Below are 13,424 nucleotides of genomic sequence, written 5' to 3'. Positions count from 1 at the left end.
TCCAAGTCAGCTTAGATGTTAATTCCTCCTGGAACTGACCTTAATGATTGACCTTGACTTTAATAATTTCAGATTAGGTGACTCTCCTACGTGTTTTCATTAATTCTATATCTCTTTTGTGTGAGTGTGTGTGTATATTATATATATGATAGTATATAGTGTATAGCACATGCTGCATAATTATACATATATCTTCACCTTGTTTAATTTTCTTAAAAGAATTTAATATTTAAGGTCTGTGACTATACTTAAACTTGATAAAGAACTTGCAGAATTGTTTTTGAAATGTGGGAATAAAGGTAATTTTGTTGAATCTTTATCAGTGCTGATGATGGACAGTTAAAAAGGTAGGTAGAGTTTATTGTTGTGGGCCAGTACTTATTAACACTTCCAAAACTGAATTTGAAATGCTATGTATTCACTTTTCAGTCCATAAATGTAAACCTTTATAATACCTGTATTAAATGTAGCCAGTTGTAATTTTTTAAAAAGAATTTACTGTATCTTAAAGTTCACTGATTATGTCATCCTTCAATGGAATGTATGCTCCCTGAGGTCAAGAACTTTGTCTTGCTTATCTTTATGTCCCCAGTGCCTAAACAGTGCCTAGCTCATAGTAAAGACTCAAAAATATTTACTGAAAAATGATAGAAACAATTTTTTGAGGCAAAGATCTTCATGTTGCTGTATAGTCCCATGTAATATTTGGGACATAATTGTACTAAAATATATTTTTCTTTTTACCTGAAATTCAAATGTAACTGAGCTACCTGATTTTTCTTTTTTTTTTTTTTCTGGCAACTCTACCTTCAGAACACACTTGGCAGTATCCGGAGAGTTTTTTGATTGTCCCACCTGGTTGGAGGGGGTGTAGAGGACAGGGGTGCTGCTAAACATTTTACACCGCATTGGCCAGTCCCTACAAGGCTAGGAATTACCGGGTCCAACATGTCAACAGTGTGGAAGCAGAGAAAGCCTGACCTAGATGGCCATGAATAAACTTTAAGGGTCTCTAACAGTCAGCGCCTAGAATCTCTAAATTCTTCCTTTTGGAAAGGCAGCATGGAGCTAGTGAGAGGAAAGTTTCTGGGGCTGGAGAGCGGGCTTTAAAACCCCATGCGCGCTTCCTGACGCTGAGGACCAGAGGGCAAGGAACCAGACTGTCCATTGCAGTAGGTGAAATGTCGCACTGTCCAGAAGATCGTGTGTGTAAGAAGGCACTGCGGATGGTAGAGCGCTCTGCACGCACTGGTTACCTGTGCCTTTAAATCCAATAAAGACAAACCCTCCGGTCCCGGGATTGGGAAGGCGTTTGGTGACACAGCGGAAGCTGCGAGGTGGCTCAGGCGTCCCGCGCCATAGCAACAGCGGTGAAATTGGCCGCCGCAGCCGCGCCTGCGCAGAGGGGTCCTGCTGACTGGGAGCTGGACGCCGCGGAAGAGCTGGGAGCGCGGCGGCGGCTGGCAGCCAGGCGCTAGGGTGGCGGATCGGCGGCCGGGGCCGGAATGGCGGTGCGGCTGGTTGCCTGCGGGAAAGCCGAGAATGCAGACCGGCTCCGGGGGGTGCTGCTGCCGAGGCTGCTGCTAGCGCTGCTGCTGGCGCGGCCGGCGTGGGCCCTGGTGGAGGGGCTGTACTGCGGCACGCGGGACTGCTACGAGGTGCTGGGCGTGAGCCGCACCGCCAGCAAGGCGGAGATCGCGCGGGCCTACCGCCAGCTGGCCCGGCGCTACCACCCCGACCGCTACCGGCCAGAGCCCGGCGACGAGGGTCCCGGGCGAACGCTGCAGAGCGCGGAGGAGGCCTTCCTGCTGGTGGCGACCGCCTACGAGACTCTCAAGGTGAGGCCTTGGGTCACCGGTGGGCTGCGGGGTCTCTTCGGGGAAGCGCACGGCCCCCGTGCTGACACCACCACGTGAGATCAGAAGCTCGCACTTTCCCACTGGGCCTGTGTAAGAGCCTACACGGCCCATTGACAAAGATAGAAACCCCCTCTGGCCTTAGGGGGACAGCCAGCCCCCGCCCCTTGGTGACAGTCTTTGCAGTGCAAGGAAGACAGAGCATGGGTTGGTCATCTTGCGATTTAGTGAAAGTAGTTTAATAATGTGCAGCTCCCATTCGGGAAGCAGAGTGATTATTATATGGTACCAGGATCTGCGATAGAAACACAGGAACGGTCTTTAATATTGACTGATAGTGTGATAGCGCCAGGTGGCCTGAGAGAAACTTGGTTAGTGGGGATGCTATTAATTGTGACATTTAGCTTGGGTTTAAGGATCTAAAGAAATCTGAGAAGAGCAATGAACACCACTGAGAAGACCACGTTTAACTCTTGGATCGGACGCTGTACATGACCTTGGATAGTGACTTACAGTGCTGGATGAGCTGTTTCTTCGTGTGTAAAATTAAGGCCGTGACGCCTCCTTACAGGGTTTTTATGAGGGTTAAACAAGTGTGAGAACCCCTCTGCACGGGGCCTATAAATAACTAGGTGCTTAATGACTTGGGGTTCAAGACCCGAAGAGTTTCAAGTAGGAAATATTTTGCATGTTTGCAGTCATTTGACAAAGGTTTTATTGAGCCCTGTGGGGATGGGGAGATTTAGCTCCATCCTGCTTTCTTCTGCTACTGCAGAAATCAAACCATGTAAGAAATCACAAAGTATAAACCATATTCAGTTGAAGTGTTTCTGCTTCAAAGGCCCCATCATTCTAATGTAAGGGCAGTTGTACTTGTATGGTCTTTCTTTTCTTCCTTTCTTGCCAGTTTTTCATGTTGCTATATAGTCTGCTTTCAGTGACTGCTTTGAGTGGGTATGCTTTAATTTTACCATGGATTCCTTTTCCAGATTTGCTTACTAGAGCTGAAAATACTGAATCAAAGAGTTAAAGGCTCTTCATTCATGCTTTCCACAGTGGTCTGAATAGTGTGGGGCCATAAAATGAGCATGCCTAGTTCACTAAATTTTCACTAGCATGGGTGGGGTTGTAGTTTTTTTGGCAATTAACTGAGGAATGGGGTAGGGGGGAGTGCTGGGACAGTGCTAAGGCCAGAGGGCTGAGTTTGCCTATTATTTAGGAGAAGGAGTAATTGAAGAAAGACTTCAAAATTGTAGGAAAGAACTTCTCCATCCAGAGCAACCATCATCTGAAGCCCCAGGCTGTGTTTTTCTGCAGTGGGGAAGGATAGTGGTCCAAACCAGCAACCGGAAAGGCTGCTGCTGGTCCTCCGAAGCCCTGGTGGCGTGTAAGAAAGCACTGGACAGGTGGAGGGCTTCCAGAGAAGGCAGCAGAAACCCTAGCGCCAGTGCCCTCTGCTGTGGTCGGAAAGTGGTAGGCTTGGCGTGAGAATGGTGAGCATGTTAGTAAAAGAACTACCAAGAAATAGGGACAGTAGAGAAATTCTTGGTGGAAGGAACCTCAAAACTCTAAATATACTTGCCGTTTTCTTGAAGAGACAAACTTAGAGGCTGATCTAGTGGATCTAAAATAGTTGCTTCTACAGGTTTCTACCCCTGAAGTTTAGCACTGAATGGTCGCCTAATAAAAAGTACTTTAAAATGATTTGTCCAGTCAAGAACAAGGACTTCTGGGGCCGTTAAACACTGGCAGGTCTGCAGAAAATAACACTTTTACTCCTGATTCCCACAGGAGTTTTGTGGTACCTCCAAACAGGACACTGCAGTTGGATCTGCGCTGAGGGAGGAGGGAGTGCTGGCGTGTCCTCTGGTTTCCCAGCCTCATTCTGTGTTACTGCAAGAGAATGGAAATTATCTGTGAGAGAAAAGGGTGTGTTGGGCTAGTCAGACCCTTGAATATCAGGCTCAGCCGAGCCCAGTGAAAAGCCCCATTTTGAATGTATAGAAATGGACATGGATTCCATTTCCATTTGGAACAGCTCAGGGAAACTTAAAAACAAAACAAAATCCCAAACAAAAATAAATAAACAAAAACTTCGGTGCAGATGCCGTCTCCTGGAACAAGGAAAAGGACTTTGACTTGCTGTGTGTTGAAGAAGTTATTAAAAACAAACAGGGTGGTCTGATAATTAGTTGTCATAATGGAAAATTGTGAGAATGTTGCCAGAGAGTATCATCTCTGGGTAACGCAAAGGCCCAGTGAACAGGGGCATTCAGTTTGGATGGCCTCAGCCTTCCGCATTACTCCCTAGAGGCCGTGGGGCTGTAACTGTTTTGCGTGGATTCTGTGGGCAGGCTGGGAACAGAGCTTGTGAGTGCTAAGAGGGCCACAGGGCCTTTGTTAAGAGCAGGTCAGATAGGAGAGTGGGAGGAGGTGCCGTCCAGTGGCCCTGGAAAAAGGCAAGTTGCAGAAGTTCCACGTATCTAGAATTCCGCATATCGTCTCCTGGAGGCAGCAGCTGCACACCTGGGACCACATTCCATCTGCTCGCCATTTTTGTTACACTCTGCCTCTCTCCCCATAAGGAATAACAGTAAACCCTGTGAGAGGTGTTCTTATGTCCCAGTCAGTCAGCAAGGAGGGGAGGGAGCTGGGAAGACTGTCCTTTGCAACCCCGGTTAGTCGTTGCTGGAATATATATGCTGGAAAAAGTAGATTTTATATTTGCTTTGCAGCGGGCAGAGGTAAATTTCACCTCTGGGACAGGGTACCTACCAGAAGTCGTTTCTCTGGTGAAGTGTGAAATAATTTAGCTGCAACGGCCCTGGAGCTGGGAATCTTTTTTCCCCCTGTAATTTTCTCATACCTTCTTCATTTCTCTTCTTATTGGTCTGTTTCAGTTTCTTTTATTATCATGTTATTTAATTTGTCAGTTATGGGTTCTGTGCAGTTTTATTCTGTATTAGTTTCAGGTGTATTGCATAATGGTTCGAGTGAATCTCTTCGTATTTTTAATGTAGAAGATGGTATATACTCATTATAACCTAACGGTGGTGTCACATCAAAGCTTCTAGTAACCAAAGATCTCTGAATGTCGATAGTGAATAAATACATCACCAAGTGGGAATATATTTGTGTAAGATTTAGTGGGTTTATGATTCTAATGTTGTCTTGGCCAAATAAATACCTCTTTTTTTTAGATGGTGGTTGTTAAAAATAAGTACACCAATGTGATTTCAATACATTTTTTAAGACAAGGAGATATCACACTTAGCATTTTTTCCCTGGAGCTTCAAATTTATTATAAGATTTGGAAGAACCAAATACTTTAATAAGAACCCCCACAAACGTGAGAGAAAAGAAGAGCAGCGTAGGGGAGAAGGGCCCCCAGGAAAAACAGTTCAGTCTCTGAAGTTTCATTCAAGTGGGGGCTGAGGGGTGGACCTGCAGTGAGGGGGGCCTATCCTCTGAGCCAGCCCCCCAGCCCCCAACCCGCCTGGGGGGCTACAGGCCACTTTCGGAACTAAGCGGTTTCACCTCTCCATTGTCCACTGGATCAAGTCCTCCCCCTGAGAGGTGCGCATGCCCCTACTGCGCTTGCACCCAGCCTCTGGCTGACCCCTGCACCCCAGTGGCTGGCCGCCCTGGTGCGCAGTGCCTTCTCGTTGGGTGTAAAATGCAGGGGCTGTGGCTTGAGCCAGAGTCTTGACTGTGGTCCTGCCTTGGTTCTCCACAATTTTAAAAATTATATTGGTTTCACTTCTGCTTCTGTTAGTGGACAGCCTACAGCACGTACGTCTTAATGGGAAACAGAAGAACCTCCTAGTTACCGCCCCCTGCTGGCCATGCCTGTGGCCAGAGGGAGAGGCTGGGCTCCCACCATCAGGCTGCCCAACATGAAAAGAGTTTTTGGTGTTGGTTCCCCGTGGAGGGCCGCCACTGCGGGGGCCCGCCGCTGCTGCTGTAGGTGGAGGGGCAGCCCACCCCGGGCCTCGCTGGGGCCCGGGGATGGAAGGCTGGGTTGGGGATGGAGGTCCTCGACTCCAGGTTGGCCAGGGGGAATAGCCGGCTCTTTGGTCTTCTGCCATCAGGGCAGAACCTCTCAGGCTTGGGGCAGGGTCTTACTCTGATGGTGTGCTCTTTACCTTGGTTTTCAGGGACTTAGGATCAAGCATGTACCCATTGCTTTGTTGTACTTTCTTTCTGTTACTTATTCCTGGATCTTGTCTCATTCAAATCCCAGGTTCTTTATTATCTCTGTCACTGGGCGATCCGTGTTGTCCTGGGGGCTCCCTGTAAGGCCTGAGCACCTCCTCCTGGCCCGGGTTGAGCTCTGGGTCCTTCGTAACATATTCCAGTGTTGTTCTATTGCCGGGTTCCAAGGGTCATTAATTTTTTAAAAACTTTTTGACATTCTGTAGACATAAAGTATCGGTACATGGAAGTGTCCACTCCGCATCCGATGCTTCATCTCAAAAGTGCTCCCCCACAAACAGCAGGGTCCCCGCACAGAACTACCCCCAGGCTCCATACGTCAACCCCGGGGCTACGGTACGTTTGGCGGCAGAAGGGCTCCGGGGCGACATAAGAGAGGATGCCACAGGACGCTCACGGCCAATGAATTCACTACTGAGGCCGAAGGCTGCCAGTCTGCCAGTCGGCTCAGCATCTCTGAGGATGTTGTCTGGCTGCAGGCCCCTGTGGATGATGTCCCTCTGGTGGCGGTGCTGTACCGCTGACACAGAACAGGGCTCCGGCCTGCTCCCCAGTCGTGCGGCCCTCCAGGTAACCAAGCCAGTGTCAGAAAAGAGTAATGTTTCCCGGTGTCAGTCTCCTCAAATAACTGTTACCGGTGATTCAAGCCCTTCATGTAGTGGGCTTCTTGAAAAAGTATAGGGGAGCCCCACCAATTAATGACTTTGACAGCCACCTCTGTCCCCATCAGAATGTGCTGGGCCACCCTTGCATTGACAAAGGTTCCCTGGCCAGTGGTTTTCAGGAGCTCATAAAGGCCAACATGGGGCCCTTTGTTGGCAGGGATGGCTGCAAGGTCATTGGACATGGCGACTTGCCGACCATACCGACAACACTGTCGATGCTAACTGTGCTTACTAACTTTGCTAACAGCACTAACTGTTCTATGGTAACATACTAACTGTGCTAATAAACAATGCTAACTATAGCAACTCCACTCATATTAACTATATTCACTGTACTAACAATGCTAACGAACAGTACTAATAAACAATGCTAATTAACTAAAAAAAATCTAAAGAAAAAAATGGGGAAAAGAACAAATTAAAAAAAAAATTAAATGAGAAGAGAAGAAGACAATTGAGAAAAAGAACATTAAACAGTGGGAAACCCCCCACGTGGGCTGCCATGAAGGACAGCAGTGCAGGTGGCTTCACTGACACAGCCCGGCTGTGGGTGGCCCTGGAGCAGCCGCTTCTCCGGCGGAACGGCTGGGCTCTGCTGGCTCTGGCTGGTGGCCGCGGGACCTGTCCAGGGCCACATCGTCGTGTCTCAGCTCCAGCAGGGGACTCGGAGTTGCCAGCCTTCGGTGAAAAGGGAAAGTGCACCCTTAGTCATTGTTGTTTCAGCAGCAGGGAGTCTGTCTGTGCAGAGCGAGGTCCAGGAAATGCCCCTCCCCCACCCCCACCCCCCACCCCCGAGAGAAAAGAAGGGTGGTAGTACTGGAAGGTGAAGGCATTGGTCGGGCTCCTGACACACCCCCCCACACCCCCGTCGTTGGCGCAGGTTCATATTCTCAAATAACATTCCAGTTTTGTTTCCTACAGACGAGTGAAATCATACAGTTCTTAACTTTCTCTGTCCAACGTGAAACCTCTTTAATCTTATTAACCATTGTCACCCCCATCAATTTAATTTTTAAAAATAAAAATGAAGAGTTCCAGATCTCAGCAGGGCTCCAGACAATTCCGGATTTCACACACCGTTTTGTATTTGCTTCGTAACATGAGTGAGGCCAGTGAAACGGTAGTTAGCATTTTTGACTCCTGGGGGTTTAGGGAATCGTGGACTTTGGAAGTTAGGTAAGCAGACCATCGCTCACTATGTCAACATTGGGTCTTTTCACATGGATATGGCACTTATCACACTGCACTGTGAACACTGAGTTCCCCGCTCCACCGAGCCTTGCTCCCCAGTTCTCTCCTACGTGTATCTGTGGCACCTAGCACGGTGTCTGGCACACCGGATGATGAGTGTCCGTTAGGGAAAAACTCATGTCTGAGATAAACGCCGGTAGACTGGAACTCGGAAGTGGATTTCTGCAGTTGCTGACAGTGGTGTGGGGAGCTTGCGTCAGCATTTTACCCCGAAGTGATGATAGTCTGAAAGAGTGGCACAGCTGAGGTTGATTGGTCGGAAATGAATGAAAAATTCCTGGATGAAAGAAAAAGAAAATGCACTTCTACTTTTAAGGAGAAATCGTGTTCTGAAAGTTTTAGAGTCCGAACAAGAATTTTTGAATATAGATAGGAATTGGCTAAAATAGATAAAATGAGAAAGATGGCATAAAAAATAAGCCGAGGAGGGAACCCGCGGAAAGGGTGCATTTGGAAACGCCGTGACTGGTGGAAGACGGGAAGACGCAGAATCGGACCGCATGTTGCAAGACTGCAAGAGGAGAGCATAGAAAAGGGGCCTGGTCGGTCAGCGCTGTGCAGACAGAGCCTCTGCTCCTCCGGCCTGGTCTCGGCAGGGACGTCACAAGAGCCCTTCGGTTTCCTTCCCTCGGTCTGACCGCTGGCAGGGCACTGGCGCTTAGGCGAAACTCGGCAAAAGTGGGGATTGGGAACTGCCTGCCCCTCTATGTCACTGCGTTCTGGTTTTCTTTAGTACCTTCTCTTTCCCCTTTCTGTATGTAACCAGTACGGAGACATAGGTGCTGGGGAGGAGACCACAGCAGGGGTCTCCTGTGCACGGGGCTGTTCCTGCTGTTAAGCTTTTAACATAACAAGGAGACAGAGAGTTATTGTTTGGTTGTTCATTTAAGTTGCATGATAAAAAGGTGCATACATGATACTGCAGCAGCGAGAGCAGGACGGAATATAATTATTTCTTCTTTGGGGCTTGGAGTAGGATATACCCTTTGATCTGGATCTTGGATAGTCACCGAGGTGGGTGGGGAAGGGACCAATGGGGTCGGGGCAGAGCCTGACCAACAAAAACACGGAGTCGCCAGTGTGCAGGGCTGGTCCAGGGGGGAGGTGTGGTTTGGTGAGCTTTTTCTCTACTAAGGATCACTTTTTTGAAAAAGATTTTATTTATTTTGAGAGAGAGGGCAAGGGAGGGAGAAAGAGAGGGAGAGAAACATCAATATGTGGTTGCCTCTCTTGGGCCCACTACAGGGGACCCGGCCTGCAACCCAGGCATGTGCCCTGATTAGAAATCGAACCAGCCGCCTTTTGGTTCTCAAGCCAGCACTCAGCCACAGAGCCACACCAGCCAGGGCCCAAGGATCACTTTTATTATTTGATTCCCCGGGCCTCTTTGTTTTTAGGGGGAAAAATTTGATAGCACCTATTAGTATTGCTGCTTTTCTTTCCCAGCATCAATCCAGATCGAGGTAAATTTTTATGACAGTTGTGATGCCGATAAACAGCCAAATTAAGTAAGCTTGAGAGCAGATAGTCTTTATTTCACATGCCAACTTTGATTGGTCATGACCCTGACCCACCTGTAAACATTCTGAGGCCTTGTCTGGATTCGGTGGGAAAGATGACAGGTTTGAGAGTGATCTCTCCCATGGGCCCAGAGCGGGGCGGGACCTTGCGTGCCCCATTTGCCGTTTCTGCTGTGATCCCTTAAGTGTTGTTTATTTTTTACCGATCCCTAATTTTCAGCTCTTACACCCTATTTATGGCCAAGGTTGATTACACACCAGAGGTATTTAATTCTAGTGCTGTGACCACCTGACATGTGATGTTACCAACCGCCAATCAGAGTTGATATTATTCCAGCCAGAAACTGAGCGCTTGACGTTTTAACTTAGCTCATGCAAATTTATCTTGGGTAAATGGAATATTTTGAGATATTCATATGACAAAGACCCTTGTGGCATTTTTTCATGGACTTTAGGGATCTACTACTTGTAGGTAAGAAGCCTGTCCGGTGATTCACAGGGAGAATGAATGTTTCAGGAGGCTGAAACTTAGTTCGGGGACCCATGAAGAACTGCCCTTTAAGCTGAGTTCAAGAGTATGAACTTTATGTATTGAACAGTTACCAGAGGTTTCAAAGTAGAGAAGTAACACAAATCTGCTGTTTGATTCAGAAGGAATATTCTAGAACGATATGGAGGATGGCTGGGGAAGGCAGAGAGGTATTGGCGACTGAACTGATTTTATCTCCACCATCATCTTCTGGAATCTCATCACTCCTCTTTGGTAACTTTAAGAATCTCTTGGTTGTTTGTTTCGCATTTCCTTCACTTAATTTTTCTTTTTTCTGTTAAAGCTGTGGTCCCAACATCCCTCTTTTTCTGCTCTTCTCTTTTTCTGCCGCTGACTGTCTGTGCTCATCTCCCTTTCATTCACGCTGTCGGAGACTGGTGTGGACGTCAGCACACGCACCGGGACTGTTCTTAGGTGAACTTGGCACTCTCCGCTTCAGATCTGAGGGCTCGTCATTCTTCTCCCTGGAACTTTTTGTGGCATTTGATAGTGTTGACCGTGTAGTTCTTTAAGATGCTCTCCCTTGACTTCTTGCTGTAATTCTCTCCCGTTTCTCCTATCTTTCTAGTCATTTCTTTTCAGGCTCCAGAGTCTTCTTTCCCTGCGCCTATACCTTAAACATTGCTTTTCCTTAGAGTTCTGTTCTTTTAGTACTCTTCTTTTTTTTTTTTTAAATTTCTGAGCTTTTCCTGATGAAATTCAACTAAATCCTTGACAGCGCTAAAATCTGTGTGTTCTCTAAGTTCATATTTTCAATAGCCTTTCATCTGTAGCACAGGCACCCAAAATTAAACATGTCTGAAACCGTCTCTTTAATCTTTGCTAAAGTATAAGTTTTAAAAGCAGATGGTGTTGGGAGCTGCCCTCTGTGGTTCCAGAAGCTGTAACCCCACTCCCCATGGCTAAGGCTGAGTAAGAGACCCTGAGACTGTAGGTCACTAAAGAGACAAAGCTTATCTCCCTGGCAGGGCCACTGCCTCTGCCCCCTTTACTTCACCCTGCCTGGCCCCAGGGCAAGATGACTGGAGCAGTTAGCCAATGGCAGTTAAGATTCCTCAAGGGAGGGACCACCTAAGACAGGCACAGTCAGGATGGGACCCTCAGAGAAGGGCTTGGGGGACTATAGAAAAAGGGGGTGATGGACCCTCACCCCTCGGCTTTGACATAGCCTGAGTCCTCATTCTGCCTGTGAGAAGTCTCCTAATTTCTTGTCTGCCTTACTTCCCCTGCCTGACTGAGGCCTGAAACCATGCCAGAGGTGGGTGCGGCCCTGGGCAGGAATGGGGAGTTCCCCGTGGCAATCAGGCCTTTAAAAGAATGCATAAAATCTTGTGAAGCCTGCTTTGCTAAGAATGTCCTCAATTTTCTGATAAGGGTCCAAGCATGAAATGAGTTTGTTTCCCAAAGTTTCAAGGTCCTTTAGCTAACTGACCCTGACTCAGAATAAGCCCTCATAGTTCTTTGAATTTTTTGAATTCTATCCATTCTTTGATCCTTACTGCCTGACCATGATGAATGAAGACCTTTCTTGAGGTCAGCTCCCAGAAGAGCAATAAAAGCCTGTCCAGGCAGGGGTCAAGGTGCTCTCCTACTCAGAGAGTGGCCGTGCTGTCCCTTTCTCCACTGGACTCCTGCAGTCCGTGTGAATTTGTTCGTTGCATCCACAACACCTGGATACTGCTGGTCGGAGTCCACATCCCATATAATCATGACTCTCAAACAAATACAAAATGAACAAGTACCAGAGATTTTATTTAACTCATGAATTAACGCAGGGACCAGTAAGATATTAAAACTGGTTCAAAAGAGAAAAAAAGCCACTCGTGTATAGTCAGACGAGGGATGCTGACCTGCCTGTGAAATGGGTCAGTGTGACAAGGCAGTAATCAGCTGCATTACGTGACACAATTGGTCTTTCTGCGACCAAGAATCATTTGTGTCGCTTCCAGGTTTCTACAAGTTACTTCTGTCTCTACAAAGGTAAAATTGGCTTTTCAAAGACAAAGGCATATCCCTCCTGCAGGAGCAGATAGTCCTCGGAGTCCCCAGGGATTGAAAAGACGTACTGTAATTACTTTTTCTCCCCATTTCAGAAATTTCCAGTCTTCCCTTGCATCTTCTCCAAATTTACTGTCTTTGTCCTCTGTTCCTTATCTTATAGCAACAAGGTCCACACGGTAACTGTAATTAAAACTTCACCGCCATGGTCAACGTGATTGACTCTTGTACTCTAATCACTCAGCCCCATTCATTCTACCTCTTAGCCTCTAAAATCTGTTTCTCCCTCATTCCATTCCTTACAGGACTACCATCATTGTTTTTCCAAAATACATACTTCTACTCAATGCCGTTGCTCTTAACTCTATCACTTTTCGACCAGTCCAGACGATAACAGCCTAACATTTCGGCCTGGTCTCTGAGGTCCTCCGGTTCCCCTCCAAACCCCCCTTCCTGGCCAGTTTTACTGCTCCTCTCTCTTGAATCCACTGCTCAAGCTTCCCTGAATCCATTATATTCATAGAGTCTCCTGTACCCTGACACTGGCTGTTCTCGTGCCAGGAACAAGTGTTTCCATGTCTGACTTGCTTTTCAAAATCCAGCCCTCATTTCATCTCTTCTGTGATCCCATTGCCCGCGCTGTCCGGCAGAGTGAGTCAACCCTGGATTCCTCTGCATATCAGATGGCACTTTTCTGGCTGGCCGCATTCTTCTAGCTGGCGAGTTCCTGTGGCTAGGACCTTAGCTTATTTTTCTCTTTATCCTCTTTTGAGTTCAGCACAAGGCTTAATGCCCCGAATACTTATTTGCCAAGTAGAAAATAAGGTGTTTAAAAGCTCAGGTAACCAAGCTGATGCTATTATTATCCTATTCACAGAAACACAGAGGAGCAGATTTTGATTTGGAGCATGTTGAGTCTGAGATTTTTTGTGACATTTTAGGAAATGTTGAGGAGATGTTTGAAAATAGGTGGACACAGGAAGAACAGGTGTGAGTGTCACTCGTGTAGACGTGACACTGCACGTCACGGGACTTGCCGAGATCACCTGCAGGCCGAGAAGGTGTCTGAGACGGTGGTTAGTTGCACACCAGTGGCCGGTGGGCCGGGAACAAGAAAGGGTGTGGAATTGATAGGGCTTCATGTGTCCCGTAGTAGATGCCGTAGTCTGGAAGGAAATTTAGGGGAACAGATGTTTTTGTTTTTTAAGATCATTTGTCTGTGGGGGTATTTCTTTAAAAAAAGGAAAGATGAATACATATTTTTAAGTCCAAACAAAATATCACTATGTTTTCATATATTATCGATTCCTGGCCTTTACCATCCTAAAATGCTTTTGACTATCTGTGTAATAGAAACTTTTTAATGGGA

General features: G+C 47.1%; 1 protein-coding gene and 1 long non-coding RNA gene across 2 annotated transcripts in view; one reads left to right on the top strand and one right to left on the bottom strand.

The window, feature by feature from the left end:
* Positions 1–1,406: 1,406 nt before the first annotated feature.
* The window catches only part of DNAJC25 (DnaJ heat shock protein family (Hsp40) member C25), a 21,109-nt gene continuing 9,091 nt past the window's right edge, over positions 1,407–13,424 (top strand). The window contains exon 1 of the mRNA XM_037152661.2: positions 1,407–1,838. Within this exon, the coding sequence (XP_037008556.2) occupies positions 1,506–1,838 (333 nt within the window). The 5' untranslated portion in view covers positions 1,407–1,505. The remainder of the gene's footprint in view (positions 1,839–13,424) is intronic.
* The window catches only part of LOC128626035 (uncharacterized), a 21,438-nt gene continuing 13,127 nt past the window's right edge, over positions 5,114–13,424 (bottom strand). The window contains exon 3 of the long non-coding RNA XR_008389919.1: positions 5,114–7,414. This is a non-coding gene — a long non-coding RNA (uncharacterized LOC128626035). The remainder of the gene's footprint in view (positions 7,415–13,424) is intronic.

This window comes from Artibeus jamaicensis, unplaced genomic scaffold, assembly GCF_021234435.1.
Source record: "Artibeus jamaicensis isolate MK-2021 breed Jamaican fruit bat unplaced genomic scaffold, CSHL_Jam_final scaffold_1964, whole genome shotgun sequence".
NCBI classification, from domain to species: Eukaryota; Metazoa; Chordata; class Mammalia; order Chiroptera; family Phyllostomidae; genus Artibeus; species Artibeus jamaicensis.
The sequence above is the reverse complement of the archived record's forward strand: the minus strand, read 5'-3'. Positions and strand labels throughout refer to the sequence as shown.